Here is a 21,475-nt window from a genome sequence, read left to right as displayed (position 1 = left end):
CTGGCTTACAATAATCCTGCAAGCCACAGATCATGTGTCTTCTCTCTTGTCCAAGATACCCCATTTTCACTTGTCTTAGGGTTTGTCTTGTCCTTGTCTAAATCTTGATCACATTGACTCTGAAATGTCATCTTCCACTTGTTTCTCTATCTGCAAGTTCCTGGGTGACGGCAGAATAAAGGACCTTTTTAGACAAGGACAGACTCCGTTGCTTAACATCTTGGTAGCTTTGATTAAACGGGCACAACATTCCTGAGCCTCAGTTTCCTCATCTATAAAATGGGACAAGGATGAAGTTGTCTGGAGGAATGACGTCATGTGTATAAAATTTCTGGCCCAGCTCCAGGCCAAAAGGTAGAAACTCAAAGTCTAAGTGAGGCAGACAGGGTCAACCACTGCCATACGCAGATACAGAAGCTATTCCTTCTCAGTTCTGTTCTACGTCAACAACAGCGCAGGGGTGACACAGGGATGAACAAGGGTGGAGACTGTGAGAAAATGCAGCATCCAAACACTGTGCACATGGACAGTACTAGTACTCAGCTCCAGTCAGTGGCTACTATGATGAAATGAGGGTCTGGGTTTTACAGACCTTTTCATTTTTTTTAGGGAAAACCAGAACTCGTGGCTTTTTATGCGTAATCTCCCAATGTCTAACCGTTAGCAACAAATTCAAAAACGGTAAAAGCAGTAGGCGGGCCAACCCCAACACAAGTGCAAGCCAGATACAGCCTATCTTGGTTTACCGTGAGATAAACAGAAGCGATTGCTAGTTTCCATTATGGTTATAGTCTAAATAGTACACTTCCTTCTCATGCTTCTGTATCTTCCACAATACCATAATTAAAGGGTTTTTCCCCCCATTTCCAGGAATAAGTATTTTATGAATATGCATGTTTACTGAACAACACAAAAGAGAACATTATCTAATGTGGCCTGGGGTCACTATCAAGCAGTAATATTGTTTTAATATTAATTACAGCTGCGCTATTGCAAGAGCTGGTAAGAATACTGGTCTTGTTTCCAAATGATGAAAACACTCATACAGGTTAGGGTTTTTATGAGTAAATTTCAGATCTTGAAGTCAGTGCTGTGATCCACTCTCATAGGATGAGTATCTGTCCAAACGGTATTATCAGAAAGGAAAAAGCCAGTATGGTTAAATAAAAGTGTTAAACAATGATCCCACAAGAAAAGTTTTATTCTTAAAAAGCATTTGAATTTCAAAGTTAAACAATGACACAGATTCATAAATCCCAAAGGTTAATAAAATTCCTCTCATCTAAAAACAATGCAAAACCTACAAAAATCACTTAATTCTGCTACCGTCAAGATTTGCATCTTTTTTTGAAAACTAAAATAACACATTCAGAAAAGTGAACAAATCCCAAGCGAAATACTTGGTGAATTGTCACAAAGTGAACCCAGTCACTGCTGTAACCTCCCCACGAGAATTAACCACCATCCAGATAGCTAAGAGCCTACATTAATTTTTGCTTGTTTTTGAACTTGGCATAATTGGAATACACCTCCAACAAAAAGCAGACATTCTGAAGTTATCTTTTCAGAAAACATTAATCCATCATCAGTTACTGATTCAACATCTATCATAGACGAAGTACTATGGTCTTAAATCATTCAGACAATTCAGACCGATTCATCTGAATACAATGCCTTTCTCATGAACTGTAAATGCAGTGCTGGATATATATGTGCCAAATTCAGATGCAAGAACCCAAAACTCCAAGGGCAGGATAAGATGTCCATACAAAAAGTGCATGGCACACCAGCTCTGCTCTGCTCCATGAAGGACAAGAGGATGTAGAGGATGTGGGAACACAGTACTGTGGGAAAGGGGCATGGAGGGCCACGCAACGACCCCCCACAAAAGATGTCCACATCCTAATCCCCATGGCCAATGAATACGTCACCTTCCGTGCCAGAAAGGGTTTTGCCATTATCATTAAATTAAGGATTTTCAGATAAGGTAGTTATCTTGGATTTTCTAGGCAGGCTCAATATATTTATAAGGGTCCTTATAAGAGGGGGACAGGCAAGTCACAGTCAAAGAATGAGGCATGACAACAGAAGCAGAGGTTAGAATCAGAGAGAAAAATTTGAAGATGCCACACTGCTGGCTCTGGGGATGGAGGAAGGGGCCACAAGCCAAGGAAAGCAGGCAGCCTTAACGAGCTGAAAAAGACCAGGAGATGGATTCTTCACTGGAGCCTACAGAAGGAACTAGCCTTGCCAACACCTTGACTTTAGCCCAGTGAGAATGATTTCAAACTTCTGACCTCTAGAACTGTAAGATAATATTAAGTACAGGTTTTTTTTTAAGCCACTAAGTTTGTGGTTTGTTACAGCAGCCAGAGGAAAATCATATGAGATGTACACTGGGACTCATGGAAACCACATTTCCTGATTCCTGGTCCATGCCTCTTGCCATGACCTCTTCCAGGAGATGCAGCCAACAGATGCAGCAGGGTCATTCTTTCCACGCTAGCAGGACAGCCAATATTATTTTAAGATCAGAGGCTGCATATAAGAAAAGCAGAGGTCAGGCCAGGCTCTGTGGCTCATGTCTTTAATTCCAGCACTCTGGGAGGCCAAGGCAGGTGGATCACCTGAGGTCAGGAGTTCAAGACCAGCCTGGCCAATGTGGTGAAACCTCATCTCAACTAAAAATACAAAAAAAATTAGTGGGGCCTGGTGGCAGATGCCTGTAATCCCAGCTACTCAGGGGGCTAAGGCAGGAGAATTATTTGAAACTGGGAGGTGGAGGCTGCACTAGCTGAGATCGCGGCACTGCACCCCAGCCTGAGCAACAGAGCGAGACTCCAACTCAAGAAAAAAAAAAAAAAAAAAAGTAGAGGTCATCTTTGTAACCATCTCATGCAAATAACTGGGATGGACTTTACAGCCCTCTCAGATGCCAAGACCTTAAAGAGACTCTTAATGGTCCCAAGGTAAGAACTCAGGCCACACGCACTAGGCATTCTTCAGGGTTCACGTGTCACCTGGGCACTATTCAGATCAGCCTACGTGCATGCTCACATTCTCATTCTTTGCAAGATTTTGCTCAAGCTCAGTACTAACTGCCATTAAGCAATGGCTGGAAAAGCTCTTCATTTTTGGTCCATTTTTTAAAAACACAACTTTTTTATTATACTTCCCATTTCATTTTGCATTCAGCATCCTACGTTCTTATGCTGCATAATATCCTTATTAAATGATACATGTGGACCACTGGCAGGACAGCAAAAACAGGCTTTCCTGCCAAAGCTGCTACACAGCCTAGCCTTGGGTGATACTGAAAGCTCCAGCGGATTGTTCACCAGTACCTTGTAGAGTCTGACTTCCCAGACCTCCCAGCACATTCTCTGGGCTGAGGGACGGGGGAGCAGACACAGGGCTGGGCAATCAGTCATGTCTGGACAAGTACTCCTTTGATAACATGCACTGTCCTCATCTTTCCTATTCTACCACACAGGTGCCCTGGTATTCCCCCATAATCATAACGCAAAGAAAAAGCTTAACTTACTTTTTTTTTTTTTTTGGGTAAAGTTTCACTCTGGTTGCCTAAGCTGGAGTGCAATGGTGCGATCTCGGCTCACTGCAACTTCTGCCTTTTGGGTTCCAGCGATTCTCCTGCTTCAGTCTCCCAAGTAGGGCATTACAGGCATGCACCACCACGGCTGGCTAATTTTTGTATTTTTAGTAGAGACGGGGTTTCTCCAAATTGGTCAGGCTAGTCTCGAACTCCCGACTTCAAGGAATCCACCTGCCTCAGCCTCCCAAAGTGCTGGGATTAAAGGCATCAGCCGCTGCACCCAGCCTTAACTTACAATTCTTTCTTTCATTCTCACTGCAACTCTTCGAAATGGCCCAGTGTCGGGACCCCATTTCTTTCTGTTGAAATTTACTGTGACAACACTCAAAAACATTCATTTCAGAGGGCATTCATGTTGATAAAAACAGAGCAAATAGTGAACTCCGGCTTTAGGAATGACAAAATCGGGTGCAGGCTGGTATCAGTTGAGAAGTGAAGATCCTACGCCTTTTCATGACACTAGTTTTAAGTGTTCAGGACTGTGCATCCTCTGAAGACAGTTGCTTTTAAATAACACCCACATTGTCCCAGCCTGCCTCCCTGACAATGGGAAACCTTTGCACGGAGCTGCTTATGAATTATCAGAGGGCAGCATGTGTGAAGAATTTTCTGAATGGCTGAAAAGCACCCTTTTTCCACATGCTGATAAGTCTCTAACAGCTGAACTACAACTCCTTGATGGACAGAAAAGAACCACATCCCACAGTATAACCCACTGGGCTCTCAGAAAAGGTGATTCTGAGAGAAAATAACGGGCATGCTCTATATTTAAATGGGGCTGTGACTGAGCAGATTTACTTCAGTCCCAGAATTAACATCACCACCAAAGGAGAGTAGCCATGCCCTCGGGTCTCAAAAATCACAGATGCTCACAGTACCAGGAGCCCTTCCCTACCAGTGGCTCCTGCATCCCTCAATCCCAGAGTCCTTCTCAGAAAACATTCACTAAGGACACATTAAAAGTGAGTGTTCAGACTCTGGAAGTCTAACAGGGAGTAAAACACTCCCTTGTCTCAAGAAACTCGTAGGCAACTGGTTAGGTACCAAACAAGACACTCATTGCCTGATGAGTACTGGTCACAGACGTTTCCACATGGGATCAGACACTGGGGAAAATGACACTGAATATGGGCATTGAAGGTGTTGGCTGGAAGCAGGGGTTACAGAAAAAAGAACTGAATAGTGAGCAGAAAGAACATAAGAGTGACAATTAAGAATCAGGAAAGTAGTTTTCTCAGGGAGTTCAACAGGGTATAATCCCCCGAAGACAGTACAAGTTGGGGAAAAACAATTGTGGAAGACCCCAGAGTCATGGTAAGGAGTCCACAGTGGATCCAAGAGGCAATGACGAGACCTGCCAGCACTGAAAGCCAGAGGAGGGCACATGTGTTTGTTCACTCATTCATTCAACAAACATTTGGGGACCAATTCTTCTCCTGGCACTGCAGTGGGTGCTAGAGATGGAAGGGTGAGCTGAAGAGACCGGCTCCCTCTCCTCCTAACGCCTGCAAATCTGTTGTGAAAATAAAAAACTATTAAAACAAGAAAAATAAAGAGCCCTGAGTATTATACAAGGAGTGAGGTCAATAGGGAGCCCAGGAAGCCTGCTAGCTGGGGTCAGGAGCAATTAATTGTGTTTCAGCTGAGACCCAAGGATCTAGGCAGCCAGGCCAAGAAGGGGAAGGCAGCAAGAGCAACAGAGAGTGTCAGGGAGAAGGAAGAGCAGGTGGGAGGAGCAGAGCACACGGAGTGTGATGTACTCCAGGACTTAAAGGAACCTGGCATGGCTGGGCAGAGGAGGCCAGATGATGAGAAGAAGGATGCTGGGAATCAGGAGATGGGCCAGAGGGGCTGCCAGGGAGCAGGGTGGTGCTGATTTAGCTCTGAGGACTCTGAAGAACGAAGGGGACCTGCAAGAAAGTGGGGTGTTGTGTTTGGTCCAGATCACAAAGGAGAAATGGCAGAGACAGGGTGACAGCACCGGTGAGAGACGGGAAACAACTGACGCAGCTACAAAGCTGAGCTTAGGCTCAACAGGAAGAGGCAACCGAGCCATGGGGTAAATGAGGAGAAGGGAGACAAGGATTACTCCCACGTCAGGAGCCTGAACGGCGTGGAGCTGGGAATGTTGACTGAGGTGTCAGAGGAAGAGAGGAGGATTGGGGAAGAAATGAAGCAAGGAGCTGGGTTTAAGCATGCAGGGGAGAACACACTAACAAAAACACCACCTGATCAGCATCCTTCGCCAATGGTCGCCAGGCCTTCAAGTGATGTCTCAAGGAATGGGAATCTCATCTTTCCCGGACGGTGAACTCCATCCCTGACAACTGAATTGCTGGAGACCGGGCGTTCTTTCTCACAGGGAGACAATGCCTGCCTCCCCATAACATATATGCGCTGATCCTGGTTCCCCAAGCAGGAGTAAATCACAATAAGCTGACTCCCTCTTAGTGTCACAGTTCCCCATAACTGGGGAAGATTCTGGTCATTTTCAATTCACTTACATCAGACGTCAGAATCATAAGCTTGTAGGCAGAATGTCGGCGCCCTGCTACGTGCACTTCATTTCGACAACTTCATCTCACGTTGGAAGAAACTAAGGCCTAGCATGAAGAGCAAGTGTGCCCCAAATCACCCAGCTCCTCTGGCTGAGCTGATTGGAGATCCTGAGATAGCTCTGACCCCCTCCAGGGCTCTTTCAATATATCATGCTGCTGCGTGTAATCCAACTCCAAAACCCTATGCTGAGAGCATCTACATCTCGGAGGGAGTTCTTGGCTCTGCTCTCAGGAGATCCATTAAAATTAAACACAGTTGAAAAATAAATAAACCCACGCAAAGTATGAATAGTATTTCCATGAATACAGGCAGCAACTCCGCTCCTTATTTATGGCTTCACCTGCTACAAAACCAAAAACTCAAGGGTGTCAATAAATGGATCGTAATGTTGTGATGGTTAATTACAGAGAAAATAATGTCTCTGCAGGCCCTTTGAGAAACACACCGATGTCTGCAGCAACTGGCAGGGAGCTTCATGGGGGCATCGCCTTTGTGTTCTGATAAATACTCAGCCTCTTCCAGAGTCTCAGGATCTCTGGGTCAGGCAGGGTAAGACGGGTCACCTCGTGTAACTGCCCCCCTCGTTCAGCTCCCTCCCATGATACTGGACTTATGTTTGTGCATCTCTCATGCTGGGTATTACACTACCTCCTGAGCAGCTCATCCCAGCTCTGGACAGAACGATCCTCACTATGAGGAGGTTGACATCTGGCTCCTTGCCACGTACCTCCATAGTTCTGGGGCCACCAGAGCAAATCTCATCTCTCTTTCAGGGGACAGCCCTTTGACTGTTTGCTGAAGCTGAGCATGTCCACCCTGAGCCTCTGCTTCTCCAAGGTAAACATCCTCAATTCTTCCCTCCATTTCTTACATAATCAGATTTGAACGGGCACTGTCACTCACCTGGATTTTCCTAAGCGTGCTGCCTCATCTAGGCTGCCCTTACAGGGTCGGGTCCACGAATACAAATGCAGCAGCCCGAAAGCACACTAACTGACACTCAGTTAAAGAAATCTGTTGCCTTTGTCATCCCAGCTAAAATACTGTGTTAACATGCCCACATCACCCAGCCCCTACACTAAATGCAGCTTGAGATTTGGTCCCAAGCGTGGGGTTCATTCTAAAGGATCACGCTGACAGATACAGCATCTACCCCCAGTCTGCCAGGCTGCCTCAAAGTATTTTCATGATCTTTCCAGGTTCCCATAATCTATCTGCCAGTCTAGTGAAACTGCTCAAAGTTAGTGATCACTGTCACTCCACCAGCCATGATGCTTCCAAGCTACCTTCAAAATGACCGTAGACACATCAAACCATAAACACAGCCAGTTATGAATTCGGTTTACTTCAGCTTCTGATCTCTTCTCTTTGGGAAACCATGCCATTTGCCTTTGGTGACCATCCCCGTCACCCAATCTCACCCCATGTGTTTTAAGCAACTCTCCATTATCCTGTGACCAGAAATAGGCAGGGGTCTTAAAGCTAACAAAAAAGTGCCAGCCTTCCTCACTACCCTCCCGTAATTGCAGTGACTGGTTTCAGGAAGAATTACCACAGGCAATTCAGGGGCAATATGGCGGAATCAGAGAAAGGAAAAAATCCGCTTTCTACTGGGATTGACGAGAACAGGATGCAAGTCTGAAACTTCCTCTATGTAGAAAAAGTTACCCTGAGAGAAACCAAGGCAGAGAAAAATAGAACAATGGAACAGAGAAAGACCTAGCTACAAAGCCCCTGGATCCAACTCTGCCTGAAGGCTACCCTATCTTTGAACTTGCAAATCCTATTAACTGTCAAATTTCCCTTTTTGCCAAAGCCAATTTGGGTTGATTTTCTGCCAAAGAGTGCAAATCAAAATTCTGCAACTTTCCTCACCCAGATCGTGTGACAACCTGTCAAATCCCTTACCAAAGTTTAATCACTTATTGAGGCCCCCATCTACAGCATGGTGTTCTAGTTAAAAACTCAAGCTACTGAATCCAATCCAGGCTCCATCTTGACCGCCTTTGGGACCATGGACAGAGCACCAAAGCTTATCTGCCTCATCCTCCCTGCTGTAAAATAGGTTTATTAACTGTACCTGCCACAAAGAATCACTGTGAAGAAAGAGTGAATTTACAGAAAGTCCTGTAACAATACCTAGCATGTAAAAATACTCAAATACTAGCTGTTGGTACTGTCATCATCACTGTCATTTTTATGCCATTATTATTATTACCAGTTAAGTTACTCAGTCAAAAGTCAATGTTTTACTTATTAAACCTATACTAGCATGGGGTACCTCTGCCTTCTTTTATAAGGCCTTTTCCATCATCTCCGGGAGAAAGCTTCCTTACATCAAGACCAACATGAACCCTCCTTCCCCTCTCTAATCCCTTTTCCAAAAACTTACCATCCACTGCCATGGCATAATTAACTCTACCTACCTGCTTAGACGAAAATTCTGACTGCTCCAGGGATGCAGCTGAGGGGTGGGAACAGGGACAGGGGTGTGTCCCCTGGCCTTGGCACTGGGCTGAGCATCACGAGCCCCCCCCTGCTATGCAGGCACACAGTTCCACCTTGTTTATATTCAGCCTAGCTAACTCAGGGCAAATCTCAGAAAGCGAAGTGAAGTTCCTAATTAAAAGGTAGCCTTGAGCTGCCTATAAAATTATGCATAAAGGAAACGTTTAAAAACACAGTTGTGACTTCCTTGAGACAGACTTTCACTTGAGATCTTTCTTCTTAAATCCAAGTGTGGGGGTAAATAAAGTCAGCTCTTCACCACTGCCGTTCCCTCCCTCTCTGAAGCCTAGAAAACCATCTTTGATAGGCAAAACATTGCACCGTATTTGAAATTGCTGGCTAGAAAAATGTCAAGTCTTGCTGTTCTCACTTATTTCTGGAAAGTAGCAGAGATCATCATTTGTTTTTATTTGTTTGAGGAGAGCAAACTCTTTGCTGCCTCCCTGTGCTTGGCCTGTCATGTAACTGATCATCTTTCACCTCCAGCCCAGCACTGACAGCTCGAACAAACCTCTCCCATCGCACCCTGCCTTCCTCCATCACAAACGCTCGTGACAACGTGCCGCGATCCTTTGTTACCTATCTGTCTTTTCCAGATCTGTTATCTCCATATTCTCAGCACCAAGTTTAGTGCAGGCATCCAATACCACGACCACCACAAAGCTGAATGGGTCAATAAATGAATGGATAGACAGACGAACTCATGAACTATGTGGTCCCATGAATTAGCTCAGTAATTTCCCCAGGGCCCGGCCTTTTTCCACACAGTGACGGACTTGATTTGACATCTGTGCACCCACTACCCTCCCACTGCATCAAGGTACGCCTTATTTTGGTTGTTTTTCCCTTTTTCTCCTCATACTGATGACTGCCTCCAACCGCCTGTGTGACCCTAGACATGTCACTTTCCAAGACTAGAAATCCACCTTCCTATTAGATGGCATTGAGTTTCTTTTCTAGGGTTCTGTGACGGCTCCTGTTTCCTTTCTTCTCTCCCTCCCTCTCACTTTGGCTTCCAGTCTTACCTTCGAAGCTCCCAGAAAACAGGTAAATCCAGGTGACGGCGGGGATGCAGAGAAGACTCAACGAGGCAGCCAGGAATTTCCGTCTCCCCCTGCAGATTCCCAGCATCCTCTCGGAAGTGGCAATCCTTAATCCCAGCGCCGTTTCTCTGTCCGGAGCATGAAGTCCTCGGCCTCCCTCATAATACTTTCTGAAAGGAAGAGAAGGAGGAAGGCCTGAGTTCTTAGCACTGGAGACAGATGTAAGTTACCAAAGAGAAATATCTCACAGATCCCGAAAAGGGTTCAGCTGATCTAGGTTTCCTGCTAACCTTTCATCCCAACAGATGATGCTGCAGTCTTGCAGTCTTCAAAACTGAGACAATAAGTAAATAATAAAAACTGTAAGACATCTCTCTCTCTCTCTCTCTCTCTCTCTCTCTCTCTCTCTCTCACACACACACACACACACACACACACACACACAAACAGTATGAGGACCATTTAGTTGGCACCTATTATGTAACAAGCAAGGACCATGTGCTGCTGTGTTTCAAAAGAAGACTAGAACAGGCTGGGCTCACACCTGTAATCTCAGCACTTTGGGAGGCCAAGATGGGTGGATCACATGAAGTCAAGAGTTCAAGACCAGCTTGGCCAATATGGTTAAACGCTATCTCTACTAAAAATACAAAAATTAGCTGGGCATGGTGGCACGCCCGCAATCTTATGTACTCAGGAGGCTGAGCCAGGAGAATGGCTTGAACCTGGGAGGCGAAGGTTGAGATCGTGCCACTGCACTCTAGCCTGGGTGATGGAGAGGAAACAAAGGAAAGAAAGAAAGGAAGGAAGGAGGAAGAGGGAGGCACGGGGGATTGCGGGGGAGAGCAGGCAAGCAAGAGTAGAACAGATGATGGATTCAAAAAAGTGTCGTTTAATGAGAGAGAGAAACAGAAAAGATCTATGAGAGCCCCAAGCTGAGATCTGCATGGACCACTCTGGAAGGGCAGATGAAGGTGCTGGCTGCCCTGTGTGGTGAGGATGGCAGAACCGTTCCTACGTTCTGGGCAGAGGAGGCTGAGAAAGGCACTGGTGTTGACTGAAGAGTACATGCCAAGGCAAGAGATGGGAGAGGCCACCACCTCCATGGGACGGTACCCTAAGCACAGCTGAAAACCTCAACATACTCAGTAGGGACTGTCTTCACAGCTTCCACCTTCAATATGGAAGAAGAGGTCCAGAGAACCACAGAAACCATTAAAACATGCAGAGAAGGGGTAAGAACAGACAGTCTGGGGAGGGAGTATCCTCAGACCATGGCAGCTGACCGGCCGTGTGTATCCCTCTGTCAGTGGAGACAGAGTGGACGACCCATGATCTTTCACCTAAGTATCTGCCCAGGGAATCATGAAACCTATAAAGGAGTTAAGAAAAAAAAAAAAACCAAAAGACCCTCAGACCTCGTCTGTACCCACCTCCTAACATAGGTGTCACGCTCACTGTAGGTGGAAAGATAAACCCGCATGGTGCCTCCCTAACACAGCAGAACTCACCCATTGGACCCAGCTATAAAAAGCTTCAGAGTCCCTAGGAAGAGATGTCTATAAAACACCTGGCTTGGTTCTCCCCCTTCTATATTCCCAAATGCGTCCTTCCCTCTTTGGTAACCCGTGTACCACCTGACAGTGGTCTGGCTCAACTGACTTCTTCCCCCACCAATCTTGGCATTTCCAGAAGACAGGTACTCACCCCATCAGATCCACTTGCATTCCTTAAGAATTTGCATACTGCCTGTCAGCTGCAGGTGCCTGGTAATTGTCTATTAAATGAATAAATGGAATCAAATTCTATCCAGAGGCCACCGTCTCAAGCTTCAGGAGTCTCTGTTCAGCGAGCTGCCGGCAATAAACACCTGATACAGCCGATCTCAACTGTCAATGCTGGGCCTCCTTCTGCAACCATTCTGACATGATTTTCTAAATGACCTTCTTTTAGAACAGATCAAAGACCAGGGGGCTGGAGGGTGCGGACTAGAAAGTAAAATTGAAAAAGCAAAATCCTTCTGAACAGAGAATGTTGACTTGAAAAAAGTTCCCTCTAGGAATGTCCATCTGAAGCATAAAAAACAAACCCTACACACACATTCTGCTAGTCACAGAGAATGAGAACCACCAGGACCCATGAATCTCCTAGGACAAAGAGGGCTGTGCAGTTAGAGAGAGATGAGCTCACGCCCAGGTGCTGCACTGGACTGGTTGCACCCCGACAAGTCCCCCGTCGCTGGAGAAGCCTCCTTATTCATCTATAAATTGGGATGATAGCCTCTATCTTGGAGGGTTGCTTTGAGGCCCAAATCAGAGAGCCCTTGATGAAGTGCTTGCCAAAGATGTGTTAAGTACGTTTCAGGGGTGATTCTCCCCAGAGGGCAGAAAAGAACCCCTAATGAGGTTTCATCTCTCTCCACTCCCACACTTCCCCCGCAAGGTTGGGTAGAAAACAGATCCCAACAAATAGGTATTGCCCAATATGCCAGATAGGTGATTTAAACCCGAAGGATCCACCTATTCAATTCTCCTTCGGGAGTTCCACTTCTCCCTAAGTATCTGTGAAGCCTCAAGTCCCTCATATAAAACGGTATAGTATTTGCATATAACCTACACCTGTCCTCCTATATCCTTTACTCTAAATCATCTCTAGATTGCTTCTAATACCTAATGTAGGCCGGGCACGGCGGCTCGCGCCTGTAATCCCAGCACTTTGGGAGGTCAGAGCCGGCAGATCACGAGGTCAGGAGATAGCTGGGATTACAGGCGCGTGTCACCACACCCAGCTATTTTTGGTATTCTTAGTAGAGAAAGGGTTTTGACACGTTGGCCAGGCTGGTCTCTAACTCCTGACACCTCAAGTGACTGGCCTGCCTCGACCTCCCAAAGTGCTGGCATTACAGGCATGAGCCACTGTGCCCAGCCGATCTGTTAAGATACAAACACAGGATTCAAAGCTAAATGTATTATATAACGTGATCACAAGTATCCTTCAGCCCAAAGCAATAAATTTTATATACATGTACAAATAACCTACGTATATACCAAAAACAAAAGGCTTAAATGTTGAAAATTGTCTTTTGGTATAGAATATGACTAATTTAAACAGATTAAAATATATACACTTCTGAAATTTTATACAAGCAGCCTGCATTGCTTTTATAATTTAAAAGTTATTTAAAAACTGGCAAGGCATGGTGGCTCACACCTGTAATCTCAGCACTTTGGGAGGCCGAGGCAGGTCTATCACCTGAGATCAGGAGTTCAAGACCAGCCCAGGCCACATGGTGAACCCCTGTGTCTACTTATAAAACACACACACACACACACACACACACACAATTAGCTGGGTGCGGCAGTGCATGCCTGTATTCCCAGTTACTGGAGAGCCTGAAGCAGGGTAATCGCTTGAACCAGGGGGACGGAGGTTGCAGTAAGCTGAGAGCTTCCCACTGCACTCCAGCATGGGTGACAGAGTGAGACTCCACTCCCAAAATAAATAAATAAAGTTATCAACATTTTCAATCTCTAGGTCTTAATTATACTGCTTGCAATTCAAAATATCTCAGCAGACAGAGTGTGTGTGTGTGTGTGTGTGTGTGTGTGTGTGTATTAAATTTACAAGCTCAGTGCAGTGAGCTAACATCTGTCATGTCTTAATTGGGAATACACCCTCCAGAGGTGGCTGGTTACCATTTGAGAGACTCCAGTCAGAAGCCCACATTCCAAGCGTGTGCTCCAGTTCTCTCTCATCAGCACCAGAGGCTGTCTTTTAATTAGCATCATGGATGTTAGAAGTAATTTTTAATGGGTATTCGAGATGTGTGGATTGTCTAGAAACACTGTACATGAAGAAGGAATAAAAATCTAAGGAAAAAATACACACATACACACACACACAGACACACACACAGACATATGGAGAACAAAGTGGCTCAAACCATTCAGAATTGCTTAGGATCCCAAACTGATCCTAGGCGCACACAACAGTTGGAGGATTTGGACCACTGATTCTAACTAGAAGACTGCCTGAATCCTGCCACTCACACCTTGTCACTCGTCTTCAGTGAACCTTTCCTGCAAGGTGCTGTCCCGGCACCTAAAAGAGGAAAGAGCTGGACACCGCTGAGGTTTCGTTATAAAACAGGTCCTATGGCAGATGGATCATAAACATGTTAGCTTTATTATCATTATTTGTGTTACTGCCATTATTATTTTCCTACCGCACACCTTTACACAAGACACACACACACACAGTCTCCCCAGCCCCCCACCCTGCCTACTGTATACTGTATGTCTTTCCTCCCTTCTGGGACCTCAGTAGAACTTTCAAGTCCTCACTGCTTCTATAGAGGAGCTCTCTGTCAAGTCTAGTCCTCATGGCTCTCCTTAGGAGTCAGCAGCACACTCCTATCACTGAATTATCTTCTATTCATTTCCATGCATTACCTGATCTCTCTTCATTTGACTAAAATCCCTTCAGGGCAAAGGATCTAGTTCTTCCAGGGTTAGTTTTAAGCCTCTCCCTGAGACCAGCATCTAAGACCAAGGAATGTTTACGCTAACCCACCTCTACTGCAAGGGTGGTCCTTGAACCAACAGTCATCAGCCTCAGCTGAGATCTTTTTAGATATGCAGAATGCCAGCCCCAATGAATCAGAACTGGCATTTTAACAAGATCTCAGGTGATTCAGGTACACATGAATGTGTGAGAAGCCTAAATAACGGGTTAATAACCAAAACTGGCCACCCCTTCTCCTCTCTCTGCTCCTCACTTTACCAGGGCAGGAATCTGCCACTGCAGCAGGACAAACTGAAAACTTTGTCGACTTTGTTGATTGCAAATACGTCACAACGGCTTCCTAAGAGATGAAAGCAGAGTTTCTACACATGTGCCTTTTTCTAACTAAACAAAAACATCTATGGACTCAGGGTGGCTCTGATGCTGTGCCCAGCTTCTCATCAACTTCCCCCACACTTGAATACTGACGGAACAGCACCAGCACCACCCACTTCATTCCACCCACCTTACCAAAGAGAACACCGAGACTAAGAGAGGCTAAAGACACTGACTGACTGGTTGGAATCCCTGGGAGACTCAAATGCTCATACTGTTTCCTATAAACAGAAGATCAATTCTTTTTATGGTCTATCTCCCCAGCCAGACCATCAATGCCACCAGGGCAGGGACTTGTCCATTTCGCCCATTGCTGCCTTGTTCACACTAGCACGGTATCTAGCATATAGAATAGAAGCGGATCAATAAATATTTATTGAATGGATCGATGACTATCTCCATCATGGCCAGCAGTCTCCTTGGATATTCATTACCATACAAACTACTCCAATCACACAATACCCGTCGGCCCACCCTTCCCTTCCAAGCCCATCTATAGAATGCTGCGGAACTTACACTGTGAGATCAACGAAGTCCTCTTTATCCTCAACTTCCTTCCTCTCACTTCCTTCTACCTCTTGCTTTTACATGAAAGTGGAGCTGTCCCCTCAAAGAAAGATCTGTTCCCCTCTTGCAAAGCATGTACCCAACTAAGGGATAAGAAATGGGTCTCTGTCCTTCTGGCTTCCAACTGTGTCTACTGAATCCTCCTGCCACTCTCTCTTATGAAGACCCCTGTCCCACTGTGGCTCACCATCATCCTCCCTGTCCTTGCCAACTACTGGTCACTGCTCTCATTCTTTTTTTTTTTTTTAAGGCCAATAGGTTATAGTAATTTATTTCATATAAGAACAGCATATTTCAGGCTTACAATTTCTATTTATTAAATAATCAACTAAAATAATCTGTAAGAAATCCCAAAAGGAGCCATAAAGGATAATATGCAAAATATGCAAACGTACTTTAAAATGCAAGTTATTCTATAGCATTAGCAAGGTAGAACTTCATAGAAATTAAGGAATCCACCTCATTGCAGCTAAAAATCTTTTTGCATGTATAGCCAATGCAAATGTACAAATTACAACTTAGTAGTGATGTTAAAATGTGTAACACTTCCTCAGATAATTTATTTGAAGGTACTAAAAGAAGGTCATGTTTATATTTCATTATTTAAGGAAGCCATCAGCTCATTTCTAAAGCTTTGTAAGGCACTGCGCTGGTAACGTATGTGTCGCCAGGACAAGCTGTCCCTGAAGCTAGAAGATGACAGACACACCAGGCACAGTGGCTCACGCCTATAATCCCAACACTGAAAGCACAAAGGGGGAAGGAGTGCTTGAAACTGGGAGTTCAAGACCAGTGTGGGCAACATAGAGAGACCCCCATCTCTAAAAAAAAAAAAAAAAAAAGGTAAAGAATTTAGCTGGGCATGGTGGTGTCTACCTGCAGTCACAGCTACTCCAGAGGCTGAGGGAGGAGGATTGCTTGAGCCAAGAGTTTGAGGCTGCAGTGAGCTAAAAATCACACCACTGTACTACAGCCTGGAAGACAGAGTGAGACCCTATCTCTAAAAAAATAAAAATTAAAATAAAAGCAAAAATGATGAAAGACAATATCCTATATTGCTATTGCAGATTTAAAACAATTTATATGTGTGCGCACGTACATACAATCCCCCATATCACACAAAAGAAACTGCCTGTAATCCAAAAGGGAGGTCATTTACTCCTCTCATTCTCAATAACTAATCTCTGCATGACCATGCTCACATTCTTCCTCCCCTCCACTCACTTCCATCATGAAAATGGCCATCCAAAATATCTGCCACTTCACATGGACCAGGTTCACATTCTAGGCCTTGCCATCACTCAAAGCAGCACAACCTGCAACGTTTCAAATGTCAGTATCCACCACGATCCCCCGCAGTCCCCTTGCCAGCCCTCCAAGGCTACAATGGTACAGATTCTTCATTGTCATCATGACCACCAATCCACTGTCCTTTATCATTCTCCATCCAGGTCTAGATTTTTTTTGTATCCTCTCTTGTTCCTTGTAGGTGCTGCGTGGCTCATTACTATAATCCCCTTCTGTAAACACCTACCCCTCCCTCGGCCCTTTCTGTTTCAGATTGCACTAGCCTGGGAAAGCCCAATGCTTCAGATGAACGCAAGCCTACTTGCTCCGCGCAGCTTTATATGTGAAGCCAAATGGGGTAGGAAATCACAGTATCAGGCGGGCAGATTTGTTTCAGTTAATCCCTTCTGATTTGAAATGGGCAGTCAACTGCTCAAAAACACTACTGCCTTTCTCTAGTAAACTCACTTCCCCATCCTCTGAGATACTTATTTCATATATTTTTTTTCCTCAAACCTCTTCCCTCCTGAATGATAAATTTCATAAGTATTCCAGGATTCAATGTGGGATCCACACTTTTTTCTCCCTAGGTGAAAACCACCATGCCAACAGCGTGCAAAACAATCTCCAGGCTGAAGACTCCCATTTTCCTCCCTGTAGCTCTGGCCTCTCTTCTTAGCTTCAGGTCCATGTGCACAATGACCTCTTCCTATATACCCACTGGATAAACCTGCTCGCATGTCAGACCTCAACTCCGGATTTCCTCTTCCAAACCTGCACCTACCTAGATCTCTCCCGGCTCCAGAAAGGGCAATATCATTTACTCCACTGCTCAAGCCACATTTATGGGAGCCATTCTCAATTCCTCAAACAGCTCATCTTGCGCAATCCACGCATCCTCCAATTCAGCCAAATTTCCGCTACTCCATGCCTCGAATACATCTCTCCATTTCTACTGTCACACATGAATAGAAGCCACTATCGCCTCAGGCCTGTGGCTTCTGCATTAGCAACCTCATTCAAACTCCACTTGAAATTACTCGGTGTTTTTCATCAACTTTTTTTTTTTTTCTGAGATTGAATCTCACTCTGTCACCCAGTCTGGAATGCAGTGGCACAATCTTGGCTCACTGCAACCTCTGCCTCCCAGGTTCAAGTGACTCTTCTGCCTCAGCCTCCCAAGTAGCTGGGACTACAGGCATGTGCCAGCAAGCCCAGCTAAATTATTTTTTTATTATTATTTTTAGTAGAGACAGGGTTTCACTGTGTTGGCTAGGATGATCTCGAACTCCTGACCTCATCATCTGCCTGCCTCGGCCTCTCAAAGTGCTGAGATTACAGGCATCAGCTACGGCGCCTAGCGTCTCATCAACTCTTAAATCCACACTCTTTGCTCCACCTAGAAGCACCTGGCTTGAGGTCTAATCTCTCCGACCTCGTCTCTGCTCTACGTCAGCCACACTGACCCCTTCACTTCTAGAATACGCCTCAGGGTCTTTGCAAGTATGCCCCCTGTGCCCGAAATGCTTATGCCAGGCTCTTTGCTGGACCGCATCCTTCTCTCTCTAGACTAGATCTTGAATGCTATCAACTCGGGGAACTCTTCCCAGACAATCCTGTGCCTAAGTAGCCCCCTCTCCCATGTTGTCTATCACTAAGCTGTGGTCCTTCCCTTCCTAGCACTCATCAAATTTCCAAATTAAACAATTATTTGATTGATTAGTTGCTTAATGGCTGCTACGCCCACTAGATTTTAATCCCTAGTTGGGCACAAACCATGACTACTTTATATTCAAGGTATATCCAGACACATGGAACGCATTCAATGAGTATCTGATGGGTGGGTGGATGGACAGACAGACTGACAGAGGAACACACGAACAAATGTGCCATCCTCAGGCCGCCTGCAGTCACTCTGATACCGCTCCAATAAACCCTTTTAAAACAAAGTCCCAGCAACTGGCTGCCTGAGTACACAACATTTGTATTATGAAAAATGAAATCTACACAGTGCCCCACACAGATCCCTGTGGCAATGAGGTACTACAGCCCTTCAGACAACTTCTCATACGTGTTAGGTCATCTGCAAAGTTCACTTCGGTAACTTTCTCTAATTTTCCCTGCTCCATGGAAATGACCACGCAGGAAGCAACTGAAGTCTCCCTCTGGGTCTGCGGCCACGTGAGCATCTCTGCAGCATTTCCCCCTGCAGGTGATCCTCTGTCAAAGTGGCACTCCCTAATGGCACTTTGCCTTGGAGGCAGTATTTAAAAATTCCTCATGTGAACCGTTTAAAGGCCACATGCAATATGCTTTGCAACCAACACTGAAAACTTCAAGTTCACTAAGTTGAAAGGACCACCAGGGTCCATTCCTGCCAACTCAGTTTGCCTTGATCCTGCTGGGAGGTCAAATTCTCTGGCTGCAGAGAAACATGTACGTTTGCCCTCGGAAACACTGTGACGTCACAGATCGGAGCAGTAACACCCTGGGGCATCCAACACAGACCTTAACCATCCATTTTCATACAGCTCTGCAGTCAAGACACATTACTTGTCACCCGAGTTTTGCCCATCTTGTCTCTGTTATGACAAGCAAACTCCAAGGCACAGTCTGCACTTCACGTGGGCCTCACAGCATTTACAAAGCTCTGGGAGTCAGGAAACCTGGCCTCAAGTATCAGCTCTGCAGATACGAGCTGCAGGAGCCTGGCAACTGATTCGTTATCCTGGAGCCTCCCACTGTTTTTCTGGGAAAGCCCATGGCAATATCAGGCACTCATGGTTGTTGCAAGGATTACAAGAGATCAAATGAAATCCAAGCTACTATTCTAAAACAACAATATGAGAAGCTATGTAGTATTAATATGACTAAAATGAACTGACGGAATACAGCTGCTCAACCATTCAAACGCTAAGGACAGTATAGACATGGCTGCTTCCTTGCTTTGATGGTCACAAATCAGCTGTAAGGTGGGGAGGATGTGCTCTGATTCTGCCTCAAGTCTGTGTATCTTGGAAAAGGAAGAACTACCGAAAAAGGAAAGACTACTCTTTCATCTACTAGAAAGAAAGAAAAAAAAAAAAAAACTCCTCCTAACACATTATTCAGTCTGTTACTGCTCTTTGGTGGGACCATATCCATTCTTCAAAAAGAGACTAAAAAATGTCTCAAAATTTAGCACCAGAAAATGGTTCTCTCATGAAGAATCAGTATGCTTCCTTCGATAAGGCAACAGCCACTCTTAACAAAACTCACCTTGTTTTCCATAGTCGATTTTAAAAAGGTTTAAAAAAAATAGAGATTAATTTCTTTTTTTAAGATGAAGTCTTGCTCTGTCGCCCAGGCTGGAGTATAGAGGTACGATCTCAGCTCACTGCAACCTCCACCTCCCAGGTTCAAGTGATTCTCCTGACTCAGCCTCCCAAGTAGGGATTACAGGCACCCACCACTACACCCAGCTAATTTTTGTATTTTTAGTAGAGATGGGGTTTTGCCATGTTGTCCAGGCTGGTCTTGAACTCCCGACCTCAAGTGATCTGTCCCCGTCAGCCTCCCAAAGTGGTGGGATTACAGGCATCAGCCACCATGCCCAGTCAGACATGTATCTTAATATTATTTTATTTAACCTGGTGTGCTTAAAATGTTAGCATGTTAACATGTAATCAATATAAAGCATTACTAATGAGATGCTTTACCTTCTTCCCATCTCACTCTTCAAATAGAGTGCATGTTATCATTGACAGCACATTTCAGTTTGAAGTAGCCACATCTCAAGTGCTTAAGAGCTGCATGGGCTAGTGGCCACAGTGCTGGACTGGGCAGGTTTCAATATTTTCTAAACCTTTACATCAGATTGTTTGAGAATGGGGTTGAGGCAGAGAGCCCGGGAGCTTTGCCGTAATACAGGCTGGATAAATAGCAGCAAGAGTTAGTGGCAGCAGAACCAAAGAGAACCGGATTTAACTGGATGTGACAGTGCTTAGGAAAGAAGGAAACATTTATTGGGCAACCAGGATACCCAGGTACTATACTGACACTTTCACATGGCCTTAATTCACTCAGCTTTTACAATCCATTTGTGCAGTTCCACTTGAGAGAAGGGCACCGAGGTCCAAAGAGGTTAAGTGACTTAGGTCCCACAGCGGAAAGAGACGCACTGGCAATAATCCCAAGATTTTTGGCTTCAAATTGAACATGCTTCTCTGAACCAGGTAGCAAAGGCCTCGAAAATCTGATCCCTGTTAACGTCACCTTTCCAGCTTCACATCCTGGCATGGTCCAATTCACGCCTTCTAATCCAGGAACACCACATGGGTAAAGCTGCTATGTGGCCTCACACTTCTCTGCCTTTCCAAACCTGCTACCTCTTCTAACTGCTAGGCTTTCCCACACTAACTCTGTTTTTCTCCATGGGGAGCCTCTAAGTCAGTGGTTCTCAATTGGCAGAAGGGGGCGAAATTTACCCCCAGGGGACATTTGGCAAAGTGGAGACAATTTTGATTATTAAGATGGGGAGTTGGCCGGGCACAGTGGCTCACACCTGTAATTCCAGCACTTTCGGGGATCACCTGAGGTCAGGAGTTTGAGACCAGCCTGGTCAACATGGTGAAACCCCATCTCTACTTAAAAATACAAAACTTAGCAGGGTGTGGTGGTGTGCACCTGTAATCCCAGCTACTCAGGAGGCTGAGGCAGGAGAATCACTTGAATCCAGGAGGTGGAGTTTGCAGTGAGCCGAAGTCGCACTGCTGCACTCCAGCCTGAGCGACAGAACAAGTCTCCGTCTTGGGGGGGAAAAGAAAAGATGGCTGGGTGCAGTGGCTCACACCTGTAATCCCAGCACTTTGGGAGGCCAAGGCGGATGATCTCGAGGTCAGGAGATCAAGACCATTCTGGCTAACGCAGTGAAACTCTGTCTCTACTAACAATACAAAAATTAGCTGGTGTGGTGGTGCACACCTGTAGTCCCAGCTACTTGGGAGGCAGAAATTGCAGT

The 21,475-nt window shown here is 45.3% G+C and overlaps 2 protein-coding genes across 3 annotated transcripts in view; both read right to left on the bottom strand.

Annotated features, from left to right (window-relative positions):
• The window catches only part of LARGE1 (LARGE xylosyl- and glucuronyltransferase 1), a 559,679-nt gene that overhangs the window by 460,599 nt on the left and 77,605 nt on the right, over window positions 1-21,475 (bottom strand). The window contains exon 2 of one of the 2 annotated variants that reach the window (XM_032266924.1): window positions 9,706-9,893. The exons of the other annotated variant lie outside the window; for it this stretch is intronic. Coding sequence (XP_032122815.1) covers window positions 9,706-9,811 — 106 coding nt within the window. The 5' untranslated portion in view covers window positions 9,812-9,893. The remainder of the gene's footprint in view (window positions 1-9,705; window positions 9,894-21,475) is intronic. 2 annotated transcript variants of the gene reach the window in all.
• LOC116542145 (collagen alpha-1(I) chain-like) overlaps window positions 9,848-21,475 on the bottom strand; it is a 158,627-nt gene continuing 146,999 nt past the window's right edge. Inside the window, exon 6 of the mRNA XM_032266927.1 lies at window positions 9,848-9,895. Coding sequence (XP_032122818.1) covers window positions 9,882-9,895 — 14 coding nt within the window. The 3' untranslated portion in view covers window positions 9,848-9,881. The remainder of the gene's footprint in view (window positions 9,896-21,475) is intronic.

The sequence above is a fragment of the Sapajus apella genome, unplaced genomic scaffold (genome assembly GCF_009761245.1).
Source record: "Sapajus apella isolate SASKATOON/1434 unplaced genomic scaffold, GSC_monkey_1.0 scaffold162, whole genome shotgun sequence".
NCBI classification, from domain to species: domain Eukaryota; kingdom Metazoa; phylum Chordata; class Mammalia; order Primates; family Cebidae; genus Sapajus; species Sapajus apella.
The sequence above is the reverse complement of the archived record's forward strand: the minus strand, read 5'-3'. Positions and strand labels throughout refer to the sequence as shown.